General features: G+C 44.4%; 1 protein-coding gene across 1 annotated transcript in view; it reads left to right on the plus strand.

Annotated features, from left to right (window-relative positions):
- LOC140427978 (gamma-aminobutyric acid receptor subunit rho-3-like) overlaps positions 1–26,857 on the plus strand; it is a 46,702-nt gene that overhangs the window by 15,157 nt on the left and 4,688 nt on the right. Inside the window, exons 3-8 of the mRNA XM_072513896.1 lie at positions 1,891–1,958; positions 4,143–4,366; positions 9,689–9,771; positions 11,736–11,876; positions 17,649–17,801; positions 19,580–19,776. Coding sequence (XP_072369997.1) covers positions 1,891–1,958; positions 4,143–4,366; positions 9,689–9,771; positions 11,736–11,876; positions 17,649–17,801; positions 19,580–19,776 — 866 coding nt within the window. The remainder of the gene's footprint in view (positions 1–1,890; positions 1,959–4,142; positions 4,367–9,688; positions 9,772–11,735; positions 11,877–17,648; positions 17,802–19,579; positions 19,777–26,857) is intronic.

Here is a 26,857-nt window from a genome sequence, read left to right on the forward strand (position 1 = left end):
ACCCAAGCTGGCCGACCTTCACGACCCACCATTTTCTCTTACCTTCTTTGCTACTGAGAAAATGGAGGAATCGCAATCGCGCCCAACGCACGTGACGTCGATGTTCGGGGGGCGTGAACAGCTCTCTGCCTCCCTGCAGGCAGGAACATTACATTAAATTTAAAATAAAATCTTTTCCCGCGACCCTCCCATCACCCGCCCGCGACCCACCTGTAGACCGCGACCCCGACTTTGAAAATGCTTGCACTAAACCTTGAACTGATCTGTTGACCTACTAAAACACTCCCAGAGGGTCTCAGCCTTGTTACTAAACAGGAACCAATCTAACAAGCATTGGAATATTGTGGACCTTGTGTTACGATTGTCACAGACTGCTACTTTAACACCCAGAGACCCACAGATCAATGGATTTCATCACATTCCATAGCATGTACATCATAGCCGGAATTCTCTGGCTGTTGCGATTCACTTTTCCCACAGGCTATGCACTTCCGCCTATGGGCTTCCTGGTGGCATGGGGTGGCTTCATCTCGTTGACAAGCCGCAGGAGGACAGAATCCCACCGCTAACGAACAGTGCACCGCTGAGAAACACACTGCCGGGGAACCGGAGAATCCAGCCCCACATGCACACACACACACAAAAATAATCCCAACCTGTTGCTGTAGGAGCAGCACTACACAAGCTTTCGCTCTCAAGAATGCTTTTATTCCCATGTAAGCCTGCATTTTGCAAGAGACATTGGCACACAATCACATAAAGAGCAGGGTTTGAATGCGGATTTCTGACTTAACCTAAATGCTGTCATGGAGGTTATGGCCTATGGAGAATGAAAGTTGAATCTATTGATAGAGTGCTTGAAGGAAAACGAGGAGAATTTGGGTGATATCATCGCTAGCATTCTCCTTTACTGCCTTTTTCTGTTTCAATTTCGGACTTGATTTAGCTACCACTGCCTCAGCATTCACCAGTTATTTGTTTCTTTTATATTTTCTTCCCTTCATTTGCTTTGAAGATCATTTCAGTCAGCTAAACATCTCTTTCTTCTGACCAATATCCGTGACTCTTCCAGTGTCCTCTGTCACTTAAATATTTTCCAGGATGCTAGCTCTAAATGTCTGTTTTCCACCAGGGATGGTCAATTCCTCTACACCTACATCCCTCCCAGGATGGTCTGCTCTTCTTGGAATCATAGGATCCCTGCAGTGCAGAAGGAGACCATTCAGCCCATCGAGTTTGCATTGACCCTTTGAATGAGCACTCTAGGCATGTCCACTCCCCCATCAACCCGCCCTATCCCCGTAACCCCATAACCTAACTTGCACATCCCTGGGCACTTTGGGGCAATTTAGGATGGCCAATCCACCTAACCTGCACATTTTTGGACAGTGGGAGGAAACAGGAGCGCCCGGAGGAAACCGTGCTGACATGGGGAGAACGTCCAAACTCCATACAGACGGTCACCCAAGACCGGGGTCTTCTGAATAAAAGGTGTCGCTGTGCTAATCCACATCAGTCCAAGCTATGCTTGCCTTTTCGTGGCATACGTGGAACATTCTTTGATCCAGTCATTGTCACTCCCATTCCACACCTCCTTTTCTATTACATTGATGACAATCATGGTGCTATTTCCTGTTCTTGCTTTGAATGTAAAATGTTTTTTCCAAATTCCACTCCTCTCTATACAGGGCACTGACTGACCCGCTGTGCCTTGCCACCATTTCTGTTTTTATGTCAGATTTTGAGCATCTGCAACAATTTCTTTGCTTTTTATTCATGTTATTAACAATGCACAAGGCACTATACAAAACTGTTGCTTTTGGAACCACGAGAAATTAAAACATTAAAAAGATAAGATTAAAATTCCTTGTTTCTTACTTGCTTTTCAAGGAACTGCAGTATCTGTTGGTATAGATGTCCAGATTGAAAGCATTGACAGTATTTCGGAGGTTGATATGGTAAGTCTGAGCTTTCGTTATTTGTGGACAGGAATTATTTATATTAAAACTGCTCTACATGTGGAGGTCTTGTGGTGCTGTGTAGTGCGCCTACCTCTGAGCCAGAAGCTCTGGGTTTGAATCCCACTCCAGGGCCTGAAAGCCCAGGAAGACGTGTTCATAACACGGTCCAAAGTTGAATATCAACCTATGAAATCCTGCCAATATGTCAATGGCAGGCAGTAAGAGTGGGAGGAACTCCTGATCAGCCATGTTTGGTGTGGAGTGGCGCACGTCAAGCTATAAGTAAAATTAGTCGCCCTAGTCCCAGATGACCATAGGCTGCTTTCCTCTTTGAGGGGGAGAGCTAACTGGAGGTGATCACCACACATCAGGTGAGGGACAAGGTTGAGAAAACAGGGTCTTCATGATAACCTCAGCCGGTACAGGAATCGAACCCGCGCTGTTGGCCTCGCTGTTCATCACGAACCAGCTAACCAAGCTAAACCGGCCCCCCTCAAGCTATAAGCCTCTGGCGACAGGTGAGTGATCTGTTCCAGGAAAAAAATGATCTCCATGGGAACAGATGGAAGTCTGCTTTGTGTGCCACTGGGTCCAGGAAGAGAAACAACAACAAACAATATAATTGTATAGTAAGCATGATGTATCTTACTGTCTTTATTATCATTTTATTTTAATTTGATTAATTGGTATTCGGGGCCTGTCCTTTTTAGCACTATGACAAAGTGCTCCCTAGCTTTCTATTCTCCATCTGTTGTAGAGTTTGCATATTTCAACAACAACCAGCTTAAATTTGTACAGCACCTTTAATGTAATAAAAAGCGCCAAGTTTAGGGGGTTTGTAGGAGCATTTTTTTAAATGTCACTCAGTAAAATAAGGAGATATTAGGTTAGGCAACCAAATGCTTGGTTGAAAATGTAGGTTTTAACGAGTGTCTTAAAGGAGAAAAGTGAGGTAGAGCATTGTAAGGAAGGCATTCCAGATTAAAGAGTTTAGTCAGCTGGATGCGCGACCACCAATGGTGGAGTGAATAAAATCGAGGATGCTTAAGAAGCTGAATTAGATTAATAGATATCTTGGAGGCTGGAGGATAATATAGAGATGGGGAGGCATGAGGTCATGGATGGATTTGTAAACAAGGAGGAGGAATTTAAAACAAAGACATTGCTTGACTCGGAGATAGTGTTATAGAATCATAGAATTTACAGTGCAGAAGAAAACTATTCAGTCCATTGAGTCTACACCGGCCTCTGAAAGAGCTCCCTACCTAAGCCCACACCTCCATCCTATCCCCATAACCCAGCAACATCACCTAACTTTTGGACACTATGGGGCAATTTAGCATGACCAATCCACCTAACCCGCACATCTTTGGACTATGGGATTAAACCGGAGCACCCGGAGGAAACCCACGCAAACACGGGGAGAACGTGCAGACTCTGCACAGACAGGGTCCCAAGTTGGGAATTGAACCTGGGTCCCTGGCACTGTGAAGCAACAGTGCTAATCATTGTGCTACCGTGCCACCCAATAAGCACTGGGGTGATGGATGAATGGGATTTGGTATGGGTTAAGACATGGGCATCAGAGTTTTGGATGATCTCAAGTTTATGGAGGGTAGAATACAGGAATGCATTAGGATAGTCATGTGTAGAGGCATGAGTGAAGCTTTCAGCCTCAAATGAATGGAGATGGGTGAAGGTGGGTGACATTACGGTGTTGGAAATAGGCCATCTTAGTGATGGCATGAAGATGTGGTTGGAAGCTAATCTCGGGGTCAAATATGACACCAGCATTGTGATCAGGCTTGTTAGTCTCAGGTTGTTGCTGGGGGGAGGAATGGAACAGGTAGCGAGGGAATGAGGTTGGACCGAAAACAATGGCTTGTCTTGTAAAAAATTACCAGTATTAAAATTCTGGGCGAAATTCTCTGGTCCCCTCGCGGCGTGTTTCTCGGCAGCAGGAGACAGCCTGCTGTTGCCCAATGGCATGATCCTCCCTGGTCGTGATGCTGTCAATGGGATTTCCCATTGAGTCCACTCATGCCGCCGAGAAACCTGCAGTGGGGGTGAGCCTTCGGTGGTACCGGAAGATCCCACTGGCGTGAACAGCCCTCTGTGTTTTTACAATCGTCCTACTTTTGATTCGCAATCCAATTGATGATGCTTTGTTCATATCTTCAGGACTTTACAATGACTTTATACCTAAGACATTACTGGAAAGACAGCAGACTCGCTTTCCCAAGTTCCACCAACAGAAGTATGACATTTGATGGAAGATTAGTCAAGAAAATTTGGGTTCCAGATGTGTTTTTCGTTCACTCCAAAAAATCTTTCATACATGACACAACCATGGAGAATATCATGCTAAGGGTATACCCAGATGGAAACATCCTGTACAGTCTAAGGTGAAACATTGCTAATTAAAAATTTGTTTATATTGCTAAGTACAGTTTTTCCATATTAATGTTCAGTTGGGTTTTCGTTCCCAAATCCCTTGAAGTGGATAATCCCTTGATGTCAAGAGAAACAGAAAGTACATTTTTTTATTGCATGCACTATGCTCTCTCATCCTACTTTATGGCTAGAAAACCTATCACCCATTCTCAGAGTCCAAACTGCCATCTTATAAAATGGTATTCCATTATTCCTATTATTGCTGCAATCTTTCAAACTAAGCAAAGTATAAGTAATAATTGCATGAGATGCTTTCATCTGTACTTTAATTACCCTTTCATAGCAATGCTATGAATCATCCATTAAATTAGTTTACCTAATGTCAGATTGAGTTGTAGTTGAGAGTTGCATTGTTTGCATCATTAGTTGGTCAAATTTTGGAAAATGCGTAAGTTTTGATTCAAGAGAGAAAAGATAATATTGGCCCAAAGTGTATGCACATGTCTGTCCATAGCTCATACATGTGTGTTCTGTCGAAATTTGTAAAATTAGCCCCACTCTCTCCATTGACTAGGTTACAAACTAAAGTAAAGTTTTCCCAGAGGGCTTGGCTGCAATACTCTTTCCTGGGGATTGCAAAATTCCAAATGATAAAAGCTCTTAACGAGCTACAAGTCTTCACAAAAGGGGAAATTTTGGTGGTGAAGGAAAGCGAACTTATTATTTGCATACATTAATGACATGCGGATAACATATTGAGTTTGGGGGCCCCATTGCAGGGTGTGCTCCATCAGAGCTGAATGACTCCCTGAAGTATATCCTGGAGTCTAGCTGCAGGGAGGGAGTGCAGTCACCCTGGCTCCAAAAGTGGAGGAAATGAGCAAGAGGAAGATGGAAGTGAATGCCTTCCTCCATACTAATGCAGTTTTTCAAGCACGGCAAGATTGGAACTCACACCTATTTTAAGTTGCGCCAAGACCCTCTGTGTAGTGTGTGACAATATGTGTATTATAAGAATAATGAAAGGTTAACAATTTACTGCAACTACATCCAACCACTAGATGGCAATCAAGCACATATACGTGGATCACCTAATACTCCTGATTTGGGGGAGTAGGTTGTTAGGAGAGATAGTGAATAGGCGTGTTATCAGGAATTCTGTACTTAGTATCGTAGTTTTAGTCAATCTGTAATCTTTTACATTTTAGCAAGCAAGACAAATCCATTTATTTTGTAGTGTAAATAAATTAGCCTTGTTCAAAACATAACTTGATGTTCTTTGTGAGACACTACACTTCAAAGCCATCCTCATTAAGAAATCAAAAACCATCACAAAATGGTCTCAACTTGTCTCTTTGCCATTCTAAGGAAACCTTTGTCATCATCAGGATCCTGGGTAGTAACCTAGCTTTGCATTAGGCTTACTGATGTTCCAATATAGTTTTCCTTGTAGACAAATGGTCAAACTGTGTCTGCAGTTCTTTTCTACTGACCAAAGGCTCCGGAGCGGGATCCTCCACATACTTCCTATCGACTTCCAAGATTACATCCACCAGCCGCTGCCGCTCCTCTTTTGCCCCTCTGGCAACCTGCGCCTTATACTGCTTCAGCTCCTCCCAAATCACAGACGTGAGAGTACCCCATTTTTATTAAACCTCACATAATCGTCAATCATCTTTGCCATTCTCACACAAAAGCTCGGATCCGCAAGCAGCCCCACATCCAACCTCCACACCGGCCTCAGTGCAGGCCTCCTCTCCAGGATCACAACCGTCAAATGCGGAGCATGATCTGAAATGACAATTGCCAAGTATTCCGCTTTCCTCAACTCCGACAACAACAGCCTTCCCAGAATAAAGAAGTCAATTTTCGAGTATACATTATCCACTGGAAAAAAATGGAATACACTCTGCCCCCTGGATATACGAACCGCCACGAGTCCGCTCCTCCCATCTGCTTCATAAATGCTGCCAACATCCTCGCCTCCACTCAAAGCAGTCGATGAGCGAGGCTTTGATCGATCCATCTGCGGATGCAGCACTGTATTTAAATCCCAACTAAAATTAGCTGATGCATATCCAGACTTCGTATGGCCACGAACATCCTCTTCATAAATCCGACATCATCCCAATATGGGGCATACACGATAACCAATACCACCAACCTCCCTTCCAAAGCACCCGTTACTAGAACGTATCTGCCCCCCTGAACCGCCACCACCTTCTCCATCTGAAACCTAACTCTCTTACCCATAACCCTCCTGGCCCTGCTATCAAAACCTGAATGGAACACCTGATTCACCCAACCCTCTGAAGCTTAACCTGGTCCTTCACCCTCAAATGGGTCTCCTGCAACAGCACCACCTTTTCCCTCAAGCTCTTCAAATGTGAGAAGACTCTTGCCTGCTTCACCGGTCCCCCAATCCCTGCACGTTCCATGTTACCAATCGGACTGGGGTCTCATCCCCTATCCGCCATGGACCAAGCCCTACCCCTGGTCACCATCAGCCAGCCACCTCTCCCCCTCCCCTCCTCTCCCTCCCAGAAACCCCCCCCCCCCAATCACTTCTTCGCAATACCACTCCTCTCTGCATACTCTCCATCCCCCCTCCATTCACACCTCCCAGGCACACCAAAACCTGTCCACACCGGCTCGGCCAACTTTGGCCCCTCCCCCCACCTTGTTCCTGTTCGTCGGCCAACTTAAGTTTGCTAGCGAGATGGCCCCCGCCAGAGCACCCTCCCATCCCACATACCTAGCACAAAAACCAACAGAAAACCCCCCATACCTAGCCCTTCCAAACCGGCCAAACATGATAAACCCCAAACAAAGGTGGAAAGAAACTCTCCTCAACACTTTATGCCACTGTCTCCAAACTAACCCATCCCAACCACAACATAAGAAAACAAAGTCCAAACTCAGTTGAGTCCCAATCCTTCAGCCTTCATGTACGCCTCCGTCTCTTCCGCTGTCTCAAAGTAATAGTCCCTGGAGTTGCGCATGACTTTCAACTTCGCTGGGTAGGCCACCCTGAACCGCCTATAGAGTGCCACCTTTGCCCTGTTAAAGGCCGCCCTTCGTCTTGCCAGCTCCATCGTGATGTCCTGGTATACACAAATACCTTCCCACCTCAACTCCCGAGTCTGCTTGGCCCATCTCAGATCCTTCTCTTTCATCTGATAGCTGTGAAAACAGACTATCACAGCTCTTGGTGGCTAATTCACCTTTGGCTTCGGCCAGAGTGATTGAAGCGTCCTATCCAGCTCAAAAAGGGAGGTGTTCTCCTTAAAAAGCACTTCGTTGGCCTCCAGCACTCCAAGCCCTTGGGCAGTTCCATATTCCGAAGCTTCTGCCGCTGTGACCTGTTCTCCTCCACTTTGGCTCTCAGCCCTTTATTACCCTCCTCCATCTTCCTCAGCTCCTTTCCCATTGAGGCGAGCAGGTTGCTGTGCCACCCCACCCACCACCCACACCTATCCTCTACTCCCTCAAAGAATCTACTCCTCATCCTTGCCACAGTCATATGCACCCTATGAACTACTTTGAACTGAATAAAGGTGAGCCTTGCACACAACAACGCATTCACCCTCTGCAGGGCCTCCTCCCACGTCCCGGCCTCCATCTCCTCCCTCAGCTTCTCCTCCCATTTCTGCTTCACATCTCCTATCGGGGCTCCCTTCCAGTCCATCAGCTCCTTATAAACCTCGGACACCTTCCCCTACCCTACCCCCTCCCTCGACAGCACCTTATCCTGCAACCCCAGGGATGGCATCCGGGAAAGGACGATACCTGCCTCCTCACAAAGTCCCGAACTTGTAAGTATCTAAGCCCATTCCCGCTCATATTCATCTTCCAGATCTTCTAAGTTCGCAAAGCTGACCCCTGCAAATAGGTCTCCAAACCGCTCAATCCCCGCCAGCCGCCACCCCAAAACGTCGCGTCCAGCCCTCCTGGTGCAAACCTATGGTTGTTACAAATCGGTGCCCACACTGAGGCACCCTCCAATCTCAGATGCTGCCTCCACTGCTCCCATTCTCTCAAGGCCGCCACCATCACTGTGCTCAAGGAGTACCTGGCCAGCGAGAACGGCAGAGGCCCTGTCAACAATTCACCAAAACCCGTTTCCCTGTCTCCATACCGACCCCTCCCCCACTGTCCATTTCCTAACCATAACGATGTTAACCGCCCAGTAATAATTAATTATATTCTGCAACGCCAGCCCCCCCTCACACCCGTTCTAAAAACGCCCTCTTGACCCACAGGGTCCCTGCCCACACAAACTCTCAAATCAACGCATTGACCTTTTAAAAAAAAATGACTTTGGGATGAAGGTCGGGAGGTTCTGAAACACAAATCAGAGCCTTGGCAGCACCGTCATCTTCACTGTTTGCATCCGTCCCGCCAATGAAAATGGAAGCACATCCCACCTCTTAAAATCCCCCTTCATCTGCTCCACCAACCGAGCCAAATTCAACTTGTGCAACTGCGCCCAACCCCATGCCACCTAGATGCCTTAGTCCCTGAAACTCTCCCCCACCACCTTGAACGGCAGCTCCCCCAACCTCCTCTCCTGCCCCCTGGTCTCAATCGGGAACACCTTGCTCTTTCTCATGTTCAGCTTGTAGGATGTGGTAGGACGGCAGAACTTTGATCTGATGAGTTGGTTGTGAGATCACTTTGCCTTATCAGTGGCATGATGTTTCATGCATGTCCAACACACATGCAGTACTGTGTTGTTGCTTCACCGGGTTGGTATATACTTTTTTGATTTGATGCTGCTCCTGGCATGCTCTCCTGCAAGCATCATTCAACCAGGGTTGGTCCCCTGGCATGATGGTAATGATAGAGTGAGGAATGTGTTGGACCATGAGGCTACAGATTGTGTTATGGTTTTATCCTAGTTCAACAGTTCTGTAGTAGTTTGGTACAGCTGAGTGGCTTGTTAGGCCATTCAGATCGTAGCTAAGAACCAACCATATTAAGTTTGTCGTCACATGTAGGCCAAACTGGTTGTATGGCAAATTCCCATTCCTACAGGGCATTGGTGAACCAAATAGGTTTTTACGATTATCCAGTAGTTTCATGATAATCACCAGAGACTAGCAATTCATTCCAGATTTATAAATTAAATTTAAATTCCTCCAGCTGCCATAGTGGCATTTGAACATGTCTTTGAAGCATTAGTCCAGGCCTTTGGATTACGAGTCCAAGAACATTCCCACTATGTTACTATTCTCGTAATGGGATTAAATATATTGTTCAAAGTGTTTTGGTGTTCATGTGCGGCTGAAATCAAAGCATAATTTAGAGCTTGTTATCAATGTTTTTTGTAGGACAACAGTCACTGCAATGTGCTCAATGGATTTTAGCAGCTTTCCCCTTGACACTCAGAATTGTTCACTTGAACTTGAAAGCTGTAAGTATCTATTATTTAGTTTGCTGAATTTGAGTGGCTGTACTTGCTTATTCTTCAATGCACCTAACCAGCCAAGCGATATAATGTTTCTATATTGCTTTATGCAATATAGCATAACAATCATAGGCAGCATTCTTCTTTATTTCCATCGTTGTCTATACTATTACATTCATTAACACATTCATGAGTGTTTAAGTCAACAAAGCTCGGGATGGAAGAATCAATTATTAGAACAGTCAAAGGGCACAAAATATTTTGTAATTCTTTATAATATTTTATCAGCACTATAATAAATCACATCAAATCACATAATTGAATATAACATAAATTATTCATGTTTTGATTGGCTTGTTTGCCAAATTAATAAAAAGATTTAGTAATACTTCTTCATAGTGCATTGAATTGTGACTCTCTGCTCAAAGCAGCCTAGTTATCAAAGTTAACGTTTTGACTCAAAACATTAGCTCTGTTTTCCCTTCATACAGATACCGCCAGACCTGCTGAGATTTTTCAGCGTTCTCTGTTCTTGTTTCAGATTCCAGAATCTGCAGCATTTTGCTTATTTTAACCTAATTATCAAAATGCTCGCTTGTGAATTTCTCAAATCAAAAGCAAGAAATCTGACTCCTGAAAATATTAAGTACGATAGATATGTGCAATTATTTGCATTGAACAGATAGTTATGTACAAACATTATTTGGAAACTAGGAGTTACATAAACATCTTCATAAATATTCATTGTGTACAGTAATGACATCTTTCAACAACAAAAAAGGGTCTTTGTTGAATCATTGCCTGAGCTGTAACTTTTTTTCCCTTTTAAAAAATCTGTCCCATCCAACAGGGTGGGGAATTGTTTCTATATATAGCTCTATAATCTAAATTTCTCAGTTGTGGATTTACATAGATTATCCATTATATTTGGTGCCTCCCCCAAAGCTGAGCTCAGAATGTCACAGGGCAAACATGTGTGCTTGACTTGCATTTTGCCACTCCACAGGTCAATACCAAGACACTAACATTTACATTTCATCTTCTAAAACTTGACATGATAAGAGCTGAAAGTTTCTGATGTCTTAGCCAATTCAACTGGTGAATAATTGCCCCCGGCATTCAATATCAATGGTCACACATGAATAATAAGTTAGCATGGAAAATTGGTAGCTGTAAAACTACGTACCAGCAAGGACCCACTGCCCATAGAAGGACAGCAAACAGAGAACATTTCTGGGAATACATTACCATTGCTTAAAATAGCCAGTTCAGCTTCCTGTTAGTCTTGTCAGGGCTAATGGGGTTTAACAAATGCACTAATAGATTCCCATGTAAGTAGGCTATATACCCATTTTTTTCTTTAATGTTCAGCTATGTTTGAATTCTAAACTGTGTTTACAATCACCTGTAACCAAAATAAAGCATTTAGTGAATGCTCAAATTTAGTCCAGTTCAGATGTCAATTTTTTTTAAAGTGGAATGTATCTGTAATTGTAATTTATTTTGGAATGCCACCTAAAAATGTTTATTGCAAAAGTCACTTAATTGAGTATTTTTGTACAAGGCAAAATGTTCTTTTCATCAAATTACATGTGAATTGACAAGTGCTTTGTGACAGTGTTCAAAAACCAACGCAGCAAATTCATTCTGGAATAGCAATTTTTCATCAGATTGACTAGGTAATTGAGTTCCAAGGGCAAAAGGTATTCGTATGAAAGAAGAGGACAATAAGGGAAAATCTATCCTGAATCTGTTTATGAAAATCTAATGAGTGCTTTTCAGAATGGATCTACACTTTGTAAATGAAAATCTAACTACTACATTTATTTCATGATTATACATTGGTGTATGTGACTAGTGGCACAGTGATGCACATGAATTGACAAAAGAATTGCTTCTGTAATCCCCATTATAGTCAATTTGTAATCACGCTTGACCATATTTATTAATGCTTTAATGTTTTCCTCCAGATGCTTACAATGAAAAAGATCTAATGCTCCACTGGAAAAATGAAAAGGAACCACTTAAGACAGATGAACAGATTTTACTTGCTCAATTTTTCATCCACGAATTCCGCGCATCAAGTGGACTCGCATTTTATAGCAGTACTGGTATGTTTCTCTTACTATAACAGATTTATGAATAAGGCAAGGCATTGTACGATGTGGCAGCAAATGATAAGAACTGTACCCACTAAGAACAACATCACACTTGTTGGATACTCATGGTACATAGCAATAGGACTTTTGCCACTCCCACAGCTGTTTGAGAGTGGGAAATATGATCAGTCAAGAAGTTTTGATGGCGGGGAAAGAATTACTGCTCATAAACTTTTTTTGTCAATAGAATGTCAATAGATTAATTGCCGATGATGCAATATTTGACTTAAGCATTGTTTGTGAGAAATCAAACACTCTGGAGTGTTGTGTGAGGTAGGAAGGTGCTTAATTATCTGTCAGTGATCAGGGGTAGTGGGGAAAGCATGGAATGAATTAGAGCAATGGGGAGGAATACTGAAAGACGGACCCCTGGAGAATGAACTTGACTCATGATGGTTAGCAGGAGCAAAGGAGGAAACAGGTGCGGTTACTGATTTAGAGTTAGATATTCCAGAATGGTTATGATCCAGAATCCCAAAGAACATGCAGGGAAGGACCATGGGCTTGTTCAAAAGGATGTGAACCTTGGAAAGCAGCATAAGCCAAAGTAAACTGAGGAGTTTTGTTGAGAGTGGTGGAGGTTTGAGGGAATTGAAACAATCTAAAGTGAAAGAGAATATGACTAATTGACATGAACAGGAGTACTCATAGCAGCACCCAGAGATTTTGATAAAGGCTGGAACAGAAGGTTGAAATCCAGACTGGACGTGAGAGTGCAAATGTAAATGGTCAGAAAGGCAGGCTTTCTTTTACTTTTATATTAATTGCGTTTAATTCTATTCAGGTGGTGGCATTAACTGGGAATCACTTGCTTTTGATGCTTCACAACTCCAGAGTCCCAGGTTTGATTCCGGCTTGGGTCACTGTCTGTGTGGAGTCTGCACATTCTCCCTGTGTCTACATGGGTTTTCTCCCACAAGTTCTGAAAGACGTGCTGTTAAGTCATTTGGACATTCTGAATTCTCCCTCCGTGTACCCGAACAGGCGCCCAAATGTGGCGACTAGGGGCTTTTCCCAGTAACTTCATTGCCGTGTTAATGTAAGCCTACTTGTGACAGGAAAGATTATTATAACAGTCACAGGCTGAAATTGTAGTTGTTGGATTAGGAGGTACATGCATGCAATGTATAATTCTGTAAGTAAAAACGTATATACTTATATCTGGAAAGATTAGCTCCCGCTCTTTTCTTCATCAACCAGTTTTCAACAGCTACAATGCCTTAGAAGACATAAACCTGTGGCAGAGTGCAAAGGAGATCCTTAGACTCCAGTTATATCTGAGAAATGAAACTTGTTCTAATAAGAAAGCATGAGGCAGGAAGGCAGCAATGGGGCTTTGGTTCAGGAGCCAGGAAGGAAGTGAAGATTCAGCACAGAACCAAAATTGGCAAAGACCAATCAGTGAGGCAATGGAAAAGAAACATTCAGTTTTGAAGACTTTAGATGAGTGATATTTTCTGCAGACCATTGGAGAAATCAGAAATATTGGAGAGCAGTTGCAGGAACAGGATATAGATCATGAATCGCCAGCGATTGATCCAAGAGTTAAGTGGAATTTGATCTCGGAAGCCAGTAGAGGAGAAGAGTGAAGTTCACGAACTTTGGAGAAGAGTTTGGCCCAAGAACTAGTATAAGATTGAAGAATAGCTCCGAAGATAATTGAGACGTTGTAGCTTGGCCCAGGAACTGGGTATAGCAGCAAACCCCGACACATGAATTAGTATTACAATGAGACTTCACTGTGGGAATTAATGCAGCACAAACATAAATCCCAGCAAACAGTGGAGCACACTTTAGAAGTGACAATTTTCTTGGCATTTAACACACAGCAGAATAATGTCGAAAAGCCAGAGGAACATTGGAGTTCAATCAGGAGTGCAGGAAATAGCTTCTAAAAAATTAGGGTTATCTTTGGTGACTGACAAGCAGGGACACCAGAGACCCCAGATTGTCCAGTAGTAGTGCAGTGTCTTGTCACCAGAGGAGTCTCAGGTGGGCTAATAGCAGAATCCCAGGGACATTGGAGTTCAATAGTCCTGATAAAAAGGAACCAGTGTATATAGTATATTTGGGTTTTCAGAAAGCATTCAATTAGATGTGAAACAAGACAGATTAGAGGCACGATTTAACCAAATGGGAACGATGTTGCATCGTGAGCGCATTTAGCCGTGTGTTTCCTGATGCTCGTGGCGCCGAGACACACAATGCTATCGAACATGACTCCAGTTAGATACGGGGCCTCAGTCGGGAATGCGCTGCCAAGGCCGCACCTCCTGCACTGAGGAACCCCGCTTGCTGAAACTCCTCAGTGCGGGGAAAGATCAGGATGCCATTTTTAAATGGTGTCTCGATCTCTCAAGCCCCCGACGTGACTCCTGAGCTCTCCCCAAAGCCCCAGCTCATTGTAAGGGAGTCCCCTTCCAACTGGCAGTACCACCTGGACACCATGGCAGTGCCAGGCTGGCACCCAGGTGGCACTGCCAGGGTGCCAGGCTAGCACTGTCAGGGTGTGAGTCTGGCAGTGCCAGGGTGCCCAGGTGGCACCAGCAGTGCCAGGGAACCTCCCTACCCAGAGGGCATGAACATGGGGGCCTCCAATCCCCTGGGAGAACACGACGAGCGCCATTCTGCCTGGTCCCCATTTGTGGGGGCTAGTGCTGAACGGCACTTGCCTGAGGTCTCCAAGGCAAAGGCGATATATCCCAACGCCTTGGTTACGTCAGAGAACTGCATATTAGAGTGAGACTAGCTGTCTCGCTCTGGTATGCAGATTTGCCAAAACATCAGCCCACCCACAATGGGCGAGCTTTACATCGTGACATCTCGCAAGATCACGTTAGATTTCGCGAGGCATGGCGAACTGGGTAGATCCCTGGAGCGGGGTCTCCCGTCATTTACCGGCCTCTTTTCGCCATGGCACACTACTTTTCGGACGCAGCATGGCTGGTATGCACCCTAGAGCTCGTGACATTGGTGGTAATATACTAGCATGGATTGTTGCTAAATCGCTGGCTTTTAAAGCAGACCAAGGCAGGCCAGCAGCACGGTTCGATTCCCGTACCAGCCCCCCCAAACAGGCGATGGAATGTGGCGACTAGAGGCTTTTCACAGTAACTTCATTGAAGCCTACTTGTGACAATAAGCGATTTTCATTTCATTCATTGGTTAACAGACAGTGTTACAATCCCAATTGATGTTACTCCTGAATGCGAAGGTCCCAGAATAGAACACTGGCTAAAAAGACCGTAATGTTTACTATCCTTATGAAAATGTGGATGAACAGGACTGACAATTATCTTTTAACAACAGAAAAATAACATGTATTAAACATGAAAAATTTGACTATAATACCATAGTCCTTCACCCCACCTATCTTTTCACAAATGTATACAGATTTTAAGAATAACACATTCACAAAATATATCTTATGTTATAATGTTTTCAGTAAATACCCAGCCCCTGTAAACCAATAGGCCAACTATGGTTAGACACACCCACTCTGAAATCAAGTGGCAGGTGCCACCCAATCGAACCCCTTCAGATGATTATCACATTGTGAGCCAACTGGCCTTACTGGACTCTGGCGTGATACATGTGTTTCCCCAAGAAAAGTCACGCCTTAGAATCTTCCAAACAATGTTTTCCTGAGCTGTTTTCAGCAAGGATCCAATTCCAGGATCTCCAGCTGTCCTTTCAGTATCCCTCTGTCTTGAGTTGCCATGTGCATTCATGCTTCCACATAATTTCTCAGGTACCACACCATGTCAATAGAACATTACAGCTTCAAAGGTTGTACTAAGGTCACCAATCTTAAGATTCATCAGACAGTTGGCTTCTCGCTAGTCAACTTCACCAGGTCTGCATTTTTAGCTGTCTTTAACTTCAATTAATAGTACCTTGTTCACATTCCAATCCCCTTTGTCCTTTTGATTTCAATCTTCCTGGAAAGTCTCTTTTAATTCCCTGGTTTCTAGGACTTAGCGTCCTTTAGTTTCTGGGATTTGCTTTCTTCCCATTACTCCAATCGTCCTGCTTCTGACAGAACTATGAAAGCTTTTTCCTCTCCAGCTGCTAAGCTCCAACTGCTTCGGATCCAGCTAAAACTAAACTCAAATGGTCTTTCTCATTTAAAGGTGGCCCCTGATTGCTAAGCAACAGTTAGTTCTTCTCTAAGCTCATTTTGCTTTTCACATTGTAAACTCTAAACACAATACAGGCCCCATTTGAAAGGAAACAAAAAGCCCCGTACATTCAAACACCTTTGTTTTACCTGAATCTGATGTGGCGATGCCGACAAAAAACCACAGCAAAAAGACTCCAACCCATTGCAACCAGATGACAAAGTTAGACTGGAAGATTCAATTGGGAATGGATGGCCAAAGTATGCGAAGGTACTACGACAAGCAGGTCCTCAATTGTATCTAATCATTACTGATGATGGCACAGTCTTAAGGAGAAACCATGATGTGGAGATGCCGGCGTTGGACTTGGGTGGGCACAGTAAGATGTCTTACAACACCAAGTTAAAGTCCAACAGGTTTGTTTCGAATCACTAGCTTTCGGAGCGCAGCTCCTTCCTCATTCACCTGAGGAAGGAGCTGCGCTCCGAAAGTTAGTGATTCGAAACAAACCTGTTGGATTTCAAACTGGTGTTGTAAGACTTCTTACTGTTACCTGAATCTAACTGGGGTTTTAACCCTTTTTGACACACAAACTAAATTAAACTCACTTAAATCTATACCTTATTTCTAATATCCAACAATACATGGATCACTTGAAATGACTTTTGCTTCCTGTAATTGAGCCTCAGCTGTTTACAATCTATAAGAACAAATTAGACAAAGTGATCAAGTGTAATATATTAAGTTTACTAATGATACAAAGCTATTTGGGAGAGTAAGTTGGGAGTAGAATGAAAAGAGGCTGCAAAGGGACTGGTTAAGTGATTGGGCAAGAGGGTGACAGATGGAGGATAAAGGGGATATGTGGAATGATTCACTTTGGTGGGAAAAATAGAAAACAGAATGTGTTACAAAAGGCAAGGAGCTAGTAAGTATTGATATTCAGGGAGATATGAGAATCCTTGTGCACAAATCACACCAAGTTAACATGCGGGGATAACCAGAATTAGGAAGATGAATGTTATGTTAGCCTTTATTGCAAAGATGTTAGAGTATGAGAGTAAGGAAGTCATGCTACAATTTATATAAGGCTTTGATGAATCAATGTCTGGTGGTTTCTGTGAATCATTTTGATCTCCTTATCTAAGAAGAAAATAATTGTCTTGGAAAGGGTGCAATATAGGTTCACTGGAGTGATCCCTGCAATGAGAGGGCTGTCCTTTGGGGAAGGATTGATTAGAATGGCCCTGTACTCTCTGAAATTTAGAATGAGAAGTGATCTCATTGAAAAAAAAATGTTTAATTCCAAGAAAACTTGACAGCCTAGACGTTGTTTCCTCTATCATCTTAGGTCAAGGAGCCAACATTTTAATTTGAGACAAAGAGAAATTTCTTCACTCAGAGGGTTATGAATCTTTGGAATTTTCTATTCTGGCTGCTCACCCCTGAACATACTGAAAACTGAAATCAATAGATTTTTGGGTACTAAGAGAATTGAGAGATATCTGGATAGGATGGCAGAGTGCGGTTGAGGTGGAAGATTGGTCCTGATGGGCCATGAGAGGAAATTTTACCAAAATTGTAACTTTTCTTTTCTCCTCAGGTTGGTACAACAGATTGTTTATTAATTTCATCCTAAGGAGGCACATATTCTTTTTTCTTTTACAAACCTACTTTCCAACCATGTTAATGGTCATGCTATCTTGGGTTTCCTTCTGGATTGACAGAAGAGCAGTCCCAGCTCGGGTTTCATTGGGTAACTTATTTTTGTTTTCTCTATGTTCTTCTTGTGTATATCAAAGTGAGGGTTAGAAAAATTAGCAATGTCAGCATGAAGTACTCTTAGATTGAAAAGCATAATATTGAGCCCCGACTTAAACCTTACAGGGGGACGTCCAACAGTGTTGGTATCAATTTTCCCACTATCACAATTAATGGGACGGACAATTTAGTGCCAGTTAGTAGCAAATTATCAACAGTTTTGTGCTGTATGCTTACACCAGAAACTGGATCAAATCTACTCCCTATAGTTAGCTGGTTTCAAATTAGTTTCATGTTGGAGATTTACCTCTAGAATAGGGATCATGATATATTTAGGGGGTCTTAGAAATAAAGAGATATTTATGAGTTCCCTGAATCTTTTGTGCCACTTTTGTGACACATTCCCTGAAACTCTGCTCCTTTTATTTAGCTCTGTTCCATGCAAAAGAACAGATCATTAAATTTCCTACATTTATGCTGGTATTGCGTTAGTGTAGATTTACACGTGTATGTTTAGGTGCAACATGCCCAAGGTCGGTGGATATGGTGTAACTGATATTTCTGGAGTTTGGTAGCCATTTTATTTGTGATTTAATTTTATATTGCTGAGATCTGCACTATTTTTAATCAAAGTGCTCTCAGTGACACAAAGCCTTTTTGCATTTGTGCTCCTTCCACCACCCTGCTCCCCAATGCTGAGAAGGATCTTGCATCTGGAATGGTTTTCCCAATGGCCATATTCCTGTACTGCATAGTCAGGGAAGAGGAAGAGGAGCAGTGGAGGCAAGAGCTCTGTGAGGGTGAGGCCTCAAAGCAGAAGTAAGCAGTCCACTCTTTACTGTTGACACTGCTCTTGTGTCACTTATTCTGTTACATATGCGCTGCAGGAAATTTGGGTGTAAGTTCCCATTGGTAACATCAATGCAAAATCTTGTGAATTTTGGTAGCATTAGGCAATTCATTGCTTTTTTATCCAAACCAAACCTTTGATATTAGTGCATAATTCTGAACTGCCTGCATTCAAGTTAACTCCATGTGATAAGTTTAGTTTGGCTCAGTGCACTCCTTTTGCAAAAGCCCATTAAAATGCTTTCTGAAAATGTTATACTTTATAAGACCATAAGACATAGGAGTGGAAGTAAGGCCGTTCGGCCCATCGAGTCCACTCCACCATTCAATCATGGCTGATTTCAACTCCATTTACCCGCTCTCTCTCCATAGCCCTTAATTCCTTGAGAAATCAAGAATTTATCAACTTCTGTCTTAAAGACACTCAACGTCCCGGCCTCCACCGCCCTCTGTGGCAATGAATTCCACAGACCCACCACTCTCTGGCTGAAGAAATTTCTCCTCATCTCTGTTCTAAAGTGACTCCCTTTTATTCTAAGGCTGTGCCCCCGGGTCCTAGTCTCCCCTGTTAATGGAAACAACTTCCCTACATCCACCCTATGTTGGATCCCTAAAGGTTTGTGGTTGAACTGTCGAGATTTTATATTTCCAATACCACTCGTGTTGGTCACTCGGGATTCAGGGCTGGATTGCTTCTAAGCTGCTGCTGGTAACAGTGCTTAGAATTGTTTATCGGCTCACACGATGGCTTGTCGAAAAAGGAGCAAAATCCCAATAGAATTGAGGATTCTGGCTACAGATGGGTGATCCACCCAATCTCTCATCTTGATCCAGATTAGAATGAAGGGATCAAGTTATTTTAACTGTTGTCTGTCTCATACCATCAACAATACTTACATCTATTTATTTCTTATCCACTGAAAGGAATAACAATTATTCTGACAATGTCAACAATTATAACTGGAGTGAATGCATCTATGCCTCGAGTATCTTACGTTAAAGCTGTGGATATCTACCTCTGGGTCAGCTTTCTCTTTGTATTCCTTTCTATAATTGAATATGCGGCTGTGAACTATCTAACCACTATTGAAGAAAGGAAAAAAATGAAGCAGAGAGAGAAGGTAAGATGACTAACATTGTTATTTTCAAAACATGTGTATACAAAATAGAGATTGAGAGATTCTTTGAAGGTCTACTTTATAAATTATGTAAAGAGCTTTTCCTTATACGTATGTATATTCAATATGTCGGAATTGCGACCATAACAATTTGGACATATGACAATAGCACTCTCACAACGGCAACATCATGTTGAGAAAACCATGGCCTGCATTTTTCAGATGGCTGGGGCTAATCTCCCACCATCAATTCTCCTGACTGTCCGCAGCCAATTTATGCTCCTATGAGCATTGATTAGCTGCAGACAGGACTTCCGCCCCTTATTTGGGACGAAGTTCTGCCTTAGAGAGCTGCTGACCAATCTGACTGGCTGGCCTGCAGTGACAATGCTGTAATGGACAGAAGAGGAACTATTCCAACCCATCTTAGTGATAGATCTGGAGCCAGAGGACAAGGTAAGTGTCAGGGGTTCAATGGTGGTGGGAGTGCTTGGGGGTTAAACATGGGGGAAATCTAGGTCTTGAGGGAGGTGCAAACGTGGGAGGGAGGTCTGGAGGTCACCGGGCCTTAATATTCGGATGCCTCAGTAAGAAGGGTGCTTCTGATGGAGACACTTCCCCTGCCACCCACTTCCTGCCCGAGATCTAACTTTGATTCTTTCAGAGGTTCAATGTTCTCACCAGTCTAAAAGTTGAGACTGGGTGGGAAAAGACCTTTAAAGGGCCATTAATTGGCCACTTGACGGCTTCAACAAGGGCAAGGGTGGGCTTCCCACCTGAGGCCTTGCCCGCCCCCAGCATAAAATCACTGTGTGATTGGCCAGGCAGGAACCCGGAGAGAGTCCAGTCCCTGAAATTTCACCCCCCCCCCCATCCCTCTAACTTAAAAACCCACCTGTGGGGAAGAATAAAATGCAGTCACGTATCTTTACGAACTGTATTTTTATTTTAATCTTGGAAGGACACTGGATTTTTTTATTATTTGGGCACTTGGATTTTATTTTAAAGAGGATCACAAGTTCATCTTGGAGTATCAACAAGCATGTCTTTTCCAGGAAATCACATGACTTTGCTACCTGATCAGCACGATATTTGTGGAGGGAGGAAGAACGGTTTGTTGAGTTGCAATTATTTTAAGTGATGGGGAGAAACTGGTTCAAAGGCAAAGTCTAATGATTTGATCACCTGACAGAGGAGCTTTAAGTTTTGAACATATTGTTTATAACTCAGTTTTGGGGAATAAACCAAGAAGGAAGGCAGCCCTAACTCGGTATCTCCCTGCATTTCCTGAAATTGCATGAGTGATTATCAACCTGCAGCCAGAAAATCCTCATCTGACAATAATTTTTCTGCATTTGGAAACCTGCAAATCTGAGACAAGAAGAATTGATCTGACTCTATATTATTCTCCACACTGAAGCTCGATTAGTGAGAATCTCCTGACATCTACTGGAAAACATCTACTTCACATAAGGGAGCTCCAGATCAACAGCATTGAAACCCTGGAAACTTCATCCTTCATTTTACAGAGCTTATCCTCCAAAGCCCATCTCTGCAGGGACCCTATCTGTTTGTCCTTTGTTTGTTTGTGTGTGCACATGGGATATTTTTTAAACGGGATGGATAGTTATACTTCCAGAGTACAATTGTGTGTTGACCAGTTCTTGCAACATGTTTATTTTTTAAGTTTTATTTTATAATAAACGAATCATTCTGAATTTATTGAAAGAAGCCTGGTTAAAGTCTCTTTTATTCTGGGTCTAACAGTAGCAAAGGTAAACAATTGGCTATTTTGATGAGCGAAATAAACTTTCAAGCTAATGGCGTAACCTGCGGAGTAGTGGAACTAGATGAGTTACGCACTCCTCCTATCCCGGTCGAAACAATTCACATTCACAACAAAATGCAAAAACTGATGGAGCTCTGCACATTCCATTCAAAATTGATATTTACACCGGAAACCAATTTTATCCTATAAAATCCAACAGATTTCCCCCACTCTTGTAAATTAAGTCCTCATTTGCATTCAAACGAGAAACATCATTAATATATCATCTTACAGCTAATATAATTTAATACAATTGAAGTAACTTATTTCTTCTTTAACCAATTTCACCTTGTTCTCTCAGAAAGGCTGCATTCAGTGCTGGTGTTAATGGATAAACCAGCCAAAAGCAACACTGAACGCAGAATTTCTCAAGCTGCAGAACTGAATCAATTAAGATTAGCCAGTGTCACAGGAGAAAAGGAAAAGAAAAGCAGTAAGAGCATGACCTTGAAAAGACATTGGGCGGGATTCTCCATCCCGCTGCACCTGCTTTCTGGTGCGGTGCGCCCCCGCCGGCAGCAGGATTCTCCGTCCCGGAAGCTGGCCAATGAATAATAAAATTATGAACGTTTTACTGTTTCAACTATATGGCATATGAAATTCATCGTGGGATGAATTTATGCAGAGTTCTTTAATACTTGGATAACGAGGGATATTGTGAACCTCGTCAAAAAGAAAAAGGAGACATTTGTATGGTCTAGAAGAGTGGGGACAGTCGAAACCCTTGAGGAGTGTAAAGAAAATAGGAAGGAACTTAAGCGGGACATTAGGAGGGCTAGGAGGGGTCATGAAAAGTCCTTGGCAAGTAGGATTAAGGTGAATCCCAAAGCTTTTTATTCATATGTAAAAAGCAAGAGGGTGGCCAGGAAAAGGATTGGATCATTTAAGGACGACAGTGAGGGGAATTGATGTGTTGAGCCAGAGGAATAGGGCGAGGTATTAAATGAATACTTTGCATCAGTATTCACCAAAGAAAAGGACTTTGTGGAAGATGATTCTTAGGTAGGGTGGACAGCCTGGGTCATGTGACATTAAAAAGGAGGAGGTATTGGGTCTTTTAAAAGATATTAAGGTAGATAAATCTCCTGGGCCGGATGGGACTTACCCCAGAATACTGAGGGAAGCAAGGGAGTAAATTGCTGGGGCCTTGACTGACATCTTTATATCCTCATTGGCTACAGGTGAGATCCCAGAGGACTGGAGAATAGCTAACGTGGTACCGCTGTTTAAGAAAGGTAGATGGGATACTCCTGGAAACTATAGGCCAGTGAGCCTCATGTCGGTAGTAAGGAAATTATTGGAGAGAATTCTCAGGGACAGGATTTATACCCATTTGAAAACAAATGGACTCATTAGCAATAGACAGCATGGCTTTGTGAAGGGGAGGTCGTGCCTCACTAACTTTATCGAGTTTTTTGAGGAAGTGCCAAAGGCGATTGATGAAGGGAAGGCGGTGGATGTTGTTTACATGGACTTCAATAAAGCCTTTGACAAGGTGCCTCATTGCAGACTGGGACAAAAGGTGAAGTCACACTGGATCAGAGGTGAGGTGGTAAAATGGATACAGAACTGGCTCGGAAGGGTAGCAGTAGAAGGGTGTTTTTCTGAATGGAAGGTTGTGACGAGTGATGTTCCACAGGGATCTGTGCTGGGGCCTGCGTTGTTTGTATTACACATAAACAATTTGGAGGAAAGTGTGACTGGTCTGATGAGTAAGTTCACGGATGACGCCAAGGTTGGTGGAGTGGCAGATAGTGTTGAGGATTGTCAGAGGATACAGCAGGACATAGATAGGTTGGAGATTTGGGCAGAGAAATGGCAAATGGAGTTTAATCCAGACAAATGTGAGGTAATGCATTTTGATTGGTCTAACATAGCGGGGAAATATACCGTAGATGGCAAAACTCTTGGGAATATAGAAAATCAGAGAGATCTGGGTGAGCAGGTCCACAGATCTTTGAAAGAGGCACCACAAGTGGACAAGGTAGTCAGGAAAGCATATGGAATGCTTGCCCTCATTGGATGGGGCAAGGCATGCTGCAGTTGTATAGACCCTTGGTAATGCCGCATTTGGAATATTGCGCCCAATTATGGTCAGAGAATAGACTTGGACTGCTTTCATTAATAATAATAATAATAATAATCTTTATTTTCACAAGTAGGCTTATATTAACACTGCAATGAAGTTACTGTGAAAAGCCCCTAGTTGCCACATTCCGGCACCTATTAGGGTACACCGAGGGAGAATTCAGAATGTCCAAATTACATAACAGCACGTCTTTCGGGACTTGTGGGAGGAAACCGGAGCACCCGGAGGAAACCCACGCACACACGGGGAGGATGTGCAGACTCCGCACAGACAGTGACCCAAGCCGGGAATTGAACCTGGGACCCTGGTGCTGTGAAGCAGTAGTGTTAACCACTATGCTACCGTGCCGCCCATAAAAAGATGGAAGTTGAGGGGTGACTGGTACATGCTTGGAGGGGTGAAGGGCCTGTTCCTGTGCTGTATTGTTCTTTGTTCATTGTTCTACTGTGGCTTCATGTTGATTCCTGTGACAGTCCACCTGCTGATGATAAGTTAATTGTCAGAAGCTTGACAGAAATTCACCCCCATTTAATGACACATAAAGATTACTTCAGGAAGAGTTCCGGGTGCGGCGGTGACCAGCTAAGTCGCACATTTCGGCACCTCCCGTTATAACGGACTTTTGGGCTCTTTACCGGAGCCCCAACGGCAATTTTCGAAGGCTAAACCCACTGTGAGGCGACATAGAAGGGAGTCCCCCCGGATGTGAATGGACAGAAGAGATAATAGTGGCCAGATTGCGGAGGATCCTCTGGAGCAGCGGCAAAGAAGGGAAGTGAGAAGCAAGATGGCGGCGGAGGGAGGCCAGTTGTTATGGGGCCTGGAACAGCAGGAGGTCCTCCAGCGATGTGTGGAGGAGCTCAAGAAGGAGGTGCTGGCGCCGATGCTGCAGGCGATTGAGGGGTTAAAGGAGGCGCAGAAGACCCAAGAGATGGAGCTCCGTGGAGTGAAGGCAAAAGCTGCCGAAAATGAGGACGAGATACAGGGCTTGGTGGTGAAGACAGAGACGCACGAGGCACTGCATAAGAGGTGTATGGAGAGACTGGAAGCCCTGGAAAATAGCTTGAGGAGGAAGAACTTAAGAATCTTGGGTCTTCCCGAAGGGGCAGAGGGAGCAGACGTTGGGGCGTATGTGAGCACGATGCTCCATACCTTAATGGGAGCTGAGGCCCCGACGGGCCCCCTGGAAGTGGAGGGAGCGTATCGAGTCCTCGTGAGAAGACCAAAGGCAGGAGAAATACCTCGAGCAATAGTGGTGAGGTTCCACCGCTACAAGGACAGGGAGATGGTCCTGAGATGGGCGAAAAAGACACAGAGCAGCAGGTGGGAGAACGCGGTGATCCGCGTGTATCAGGATTGGAGTGCGGAGGTGGCGAGAAGGAGGGCGAATTTCAATCGGGCCAAGGCGGTGCTCCACAAGAGGAAAGTGAAGTTTGGAATGTTGCAGCCGGCAAGACTGTGGGTTACACACCAGGGTAAACACCACTACTTCGAGACGGCAGAAGAGGCGTGGACATTTATTGAAGAGGAGAAGTTGGACTAGATTGGAGAAAGAGTGTTTGAAATGAAGTAGTGAGGTGGTGGCAAGGGACTGTGAATCAGATGGGGGAAAATTTTCTTTCCCCTCGAAGGGGGGGACACAAAGAAATGTGGGCGCCGGTGGGGAAGGGGAGGGGGAAGGAGAGAGGGAGCTGCGCCATCAGGGGCGGGGCCGAGAGGGAAGCGTGGGCTTTGTCCCCGCGCTATGGAAATTGTGGCGGGAAAAAGGGGCGCAGAAAGGAGGGGGCCTCACATGATGGGAGGCTAAGGATAAACGGGGGAAGCCGAGGTCAGCCAGAGTTTGCTGACTTCCGGAAGCAATATGGGGGGAGCAACTAAGCTAGAGAGGGATCTAGTGGGGGGGGGGGTTAACTGGGTTGCTGCTGCTAAGGGGAAGGGGGAGCTGTTACGGGATGGGATGGTCGGGACGGGAGGGCGCCGTCGGGGGGATAAGCGGGTGCGTGGGAACCGGGTGAGGAGCTGGTCAAAAAAAGGGGATGGCTAGTCGACGAGGGTGGGGGGTAAAACACATCAACCAATCCGGTTGATCACGTGGAACGTGAGAGGGTTGAATGGGCCGATTAAGAGTGCAAGGGTACTTGCGCACCTAAAGAAGCTAAAGGCAGACGTGGTCATGCTTCAGGAGACGCAGCTGAAACTGGCGGATCAGGTCAGATTCAGGAAAGGATGGGTGGGACAGGTATTCCACTCGGGCTTGGATGCGAAAAATAGAGGGGTGGCAATATTGGTGGGGAAACGGGTATTGTTTGAGGCGAAGAACATAGTGGCGGACAGTGGGGGTAGATACGTGATGGTGAGTGGCAGACTGCAAGGTGAGGCGGTGGTGCTGGTGAATGTATATGCCCCGAACAGGGATGACGCGAACTTTATGAAGCGTATGTTGGGGCGCATCCCGGACCTGGAGATGGGAAAGTTGGTAATGGGGGGGGACTTCAACACGGTGCTGGACCCAGGGCTGGACCGGTCCAGATCTAGGACCGGGAGGAGGCCGGCAGCGGCCAAGGTGCTTAAAGGCTTTATGGAGCAGATTGGAGGAGTGGATCCCTGGAGATTTACTAGGCCAAGGAGTAAAGAGTTTTCCTTCTTCTCCCATGTCCACAAAGTGTACTCCCGGATAGACTTCTTTGTCCTGGGAAGAGCGCTGATCCCGAAGGTGGCAGGAACGGAGTATTCGGCTATAGCCATTTCAGATCATGCCCCACATTGGGTAGATCTGGAAGTAGGAGAGGAAAAGGAACAGCGCCCACTCTGGAGATTAGATATGGGACTGTTGGCGGACGAGGGGGTATGTGTAAGGGTGAGGGGATGTATTGAAAGGTACCTAGAGATTAATGATGACGGAGAGGTCCAGGTGGGAGTGGTCTGGGAGGCGCTGAAGGTGGTGGTTAGAGGGGAGCTGATCTCCATAAGGGCCCATAAGGGGAAACAAGAGGGTAAAGAAAGGGAGAGATTCTTGAGGGAGATTTTGAAGGTGGATAGGCAATATGCGGAGGCTCCAGATGAAGGGCTATACAGGGAAAGACTGAGATTGCACACGGACTTTGACTTGTTGACCACGGGTAAGGCGGAGGCACAATGGAGGAAGGCACAGGGAGTGCAGTATGAAT

This window comes from Scyliorhinus torazame, chromosome 8 (assembly GCF_047496885.1).
Source record: "Scyliorhinus torazame isolate Kashiwa2021f chromosome 8, sScyTor2.1, whole genome shotgun sequence".
NCBI classification, from domain to species: Eukaryota; Metazoa; Chordata; class Chondrichthyes; order Carcharhiniformes; family Scyliorhinidae; genus Scyliorhinus; species Scyliorhinus torazame.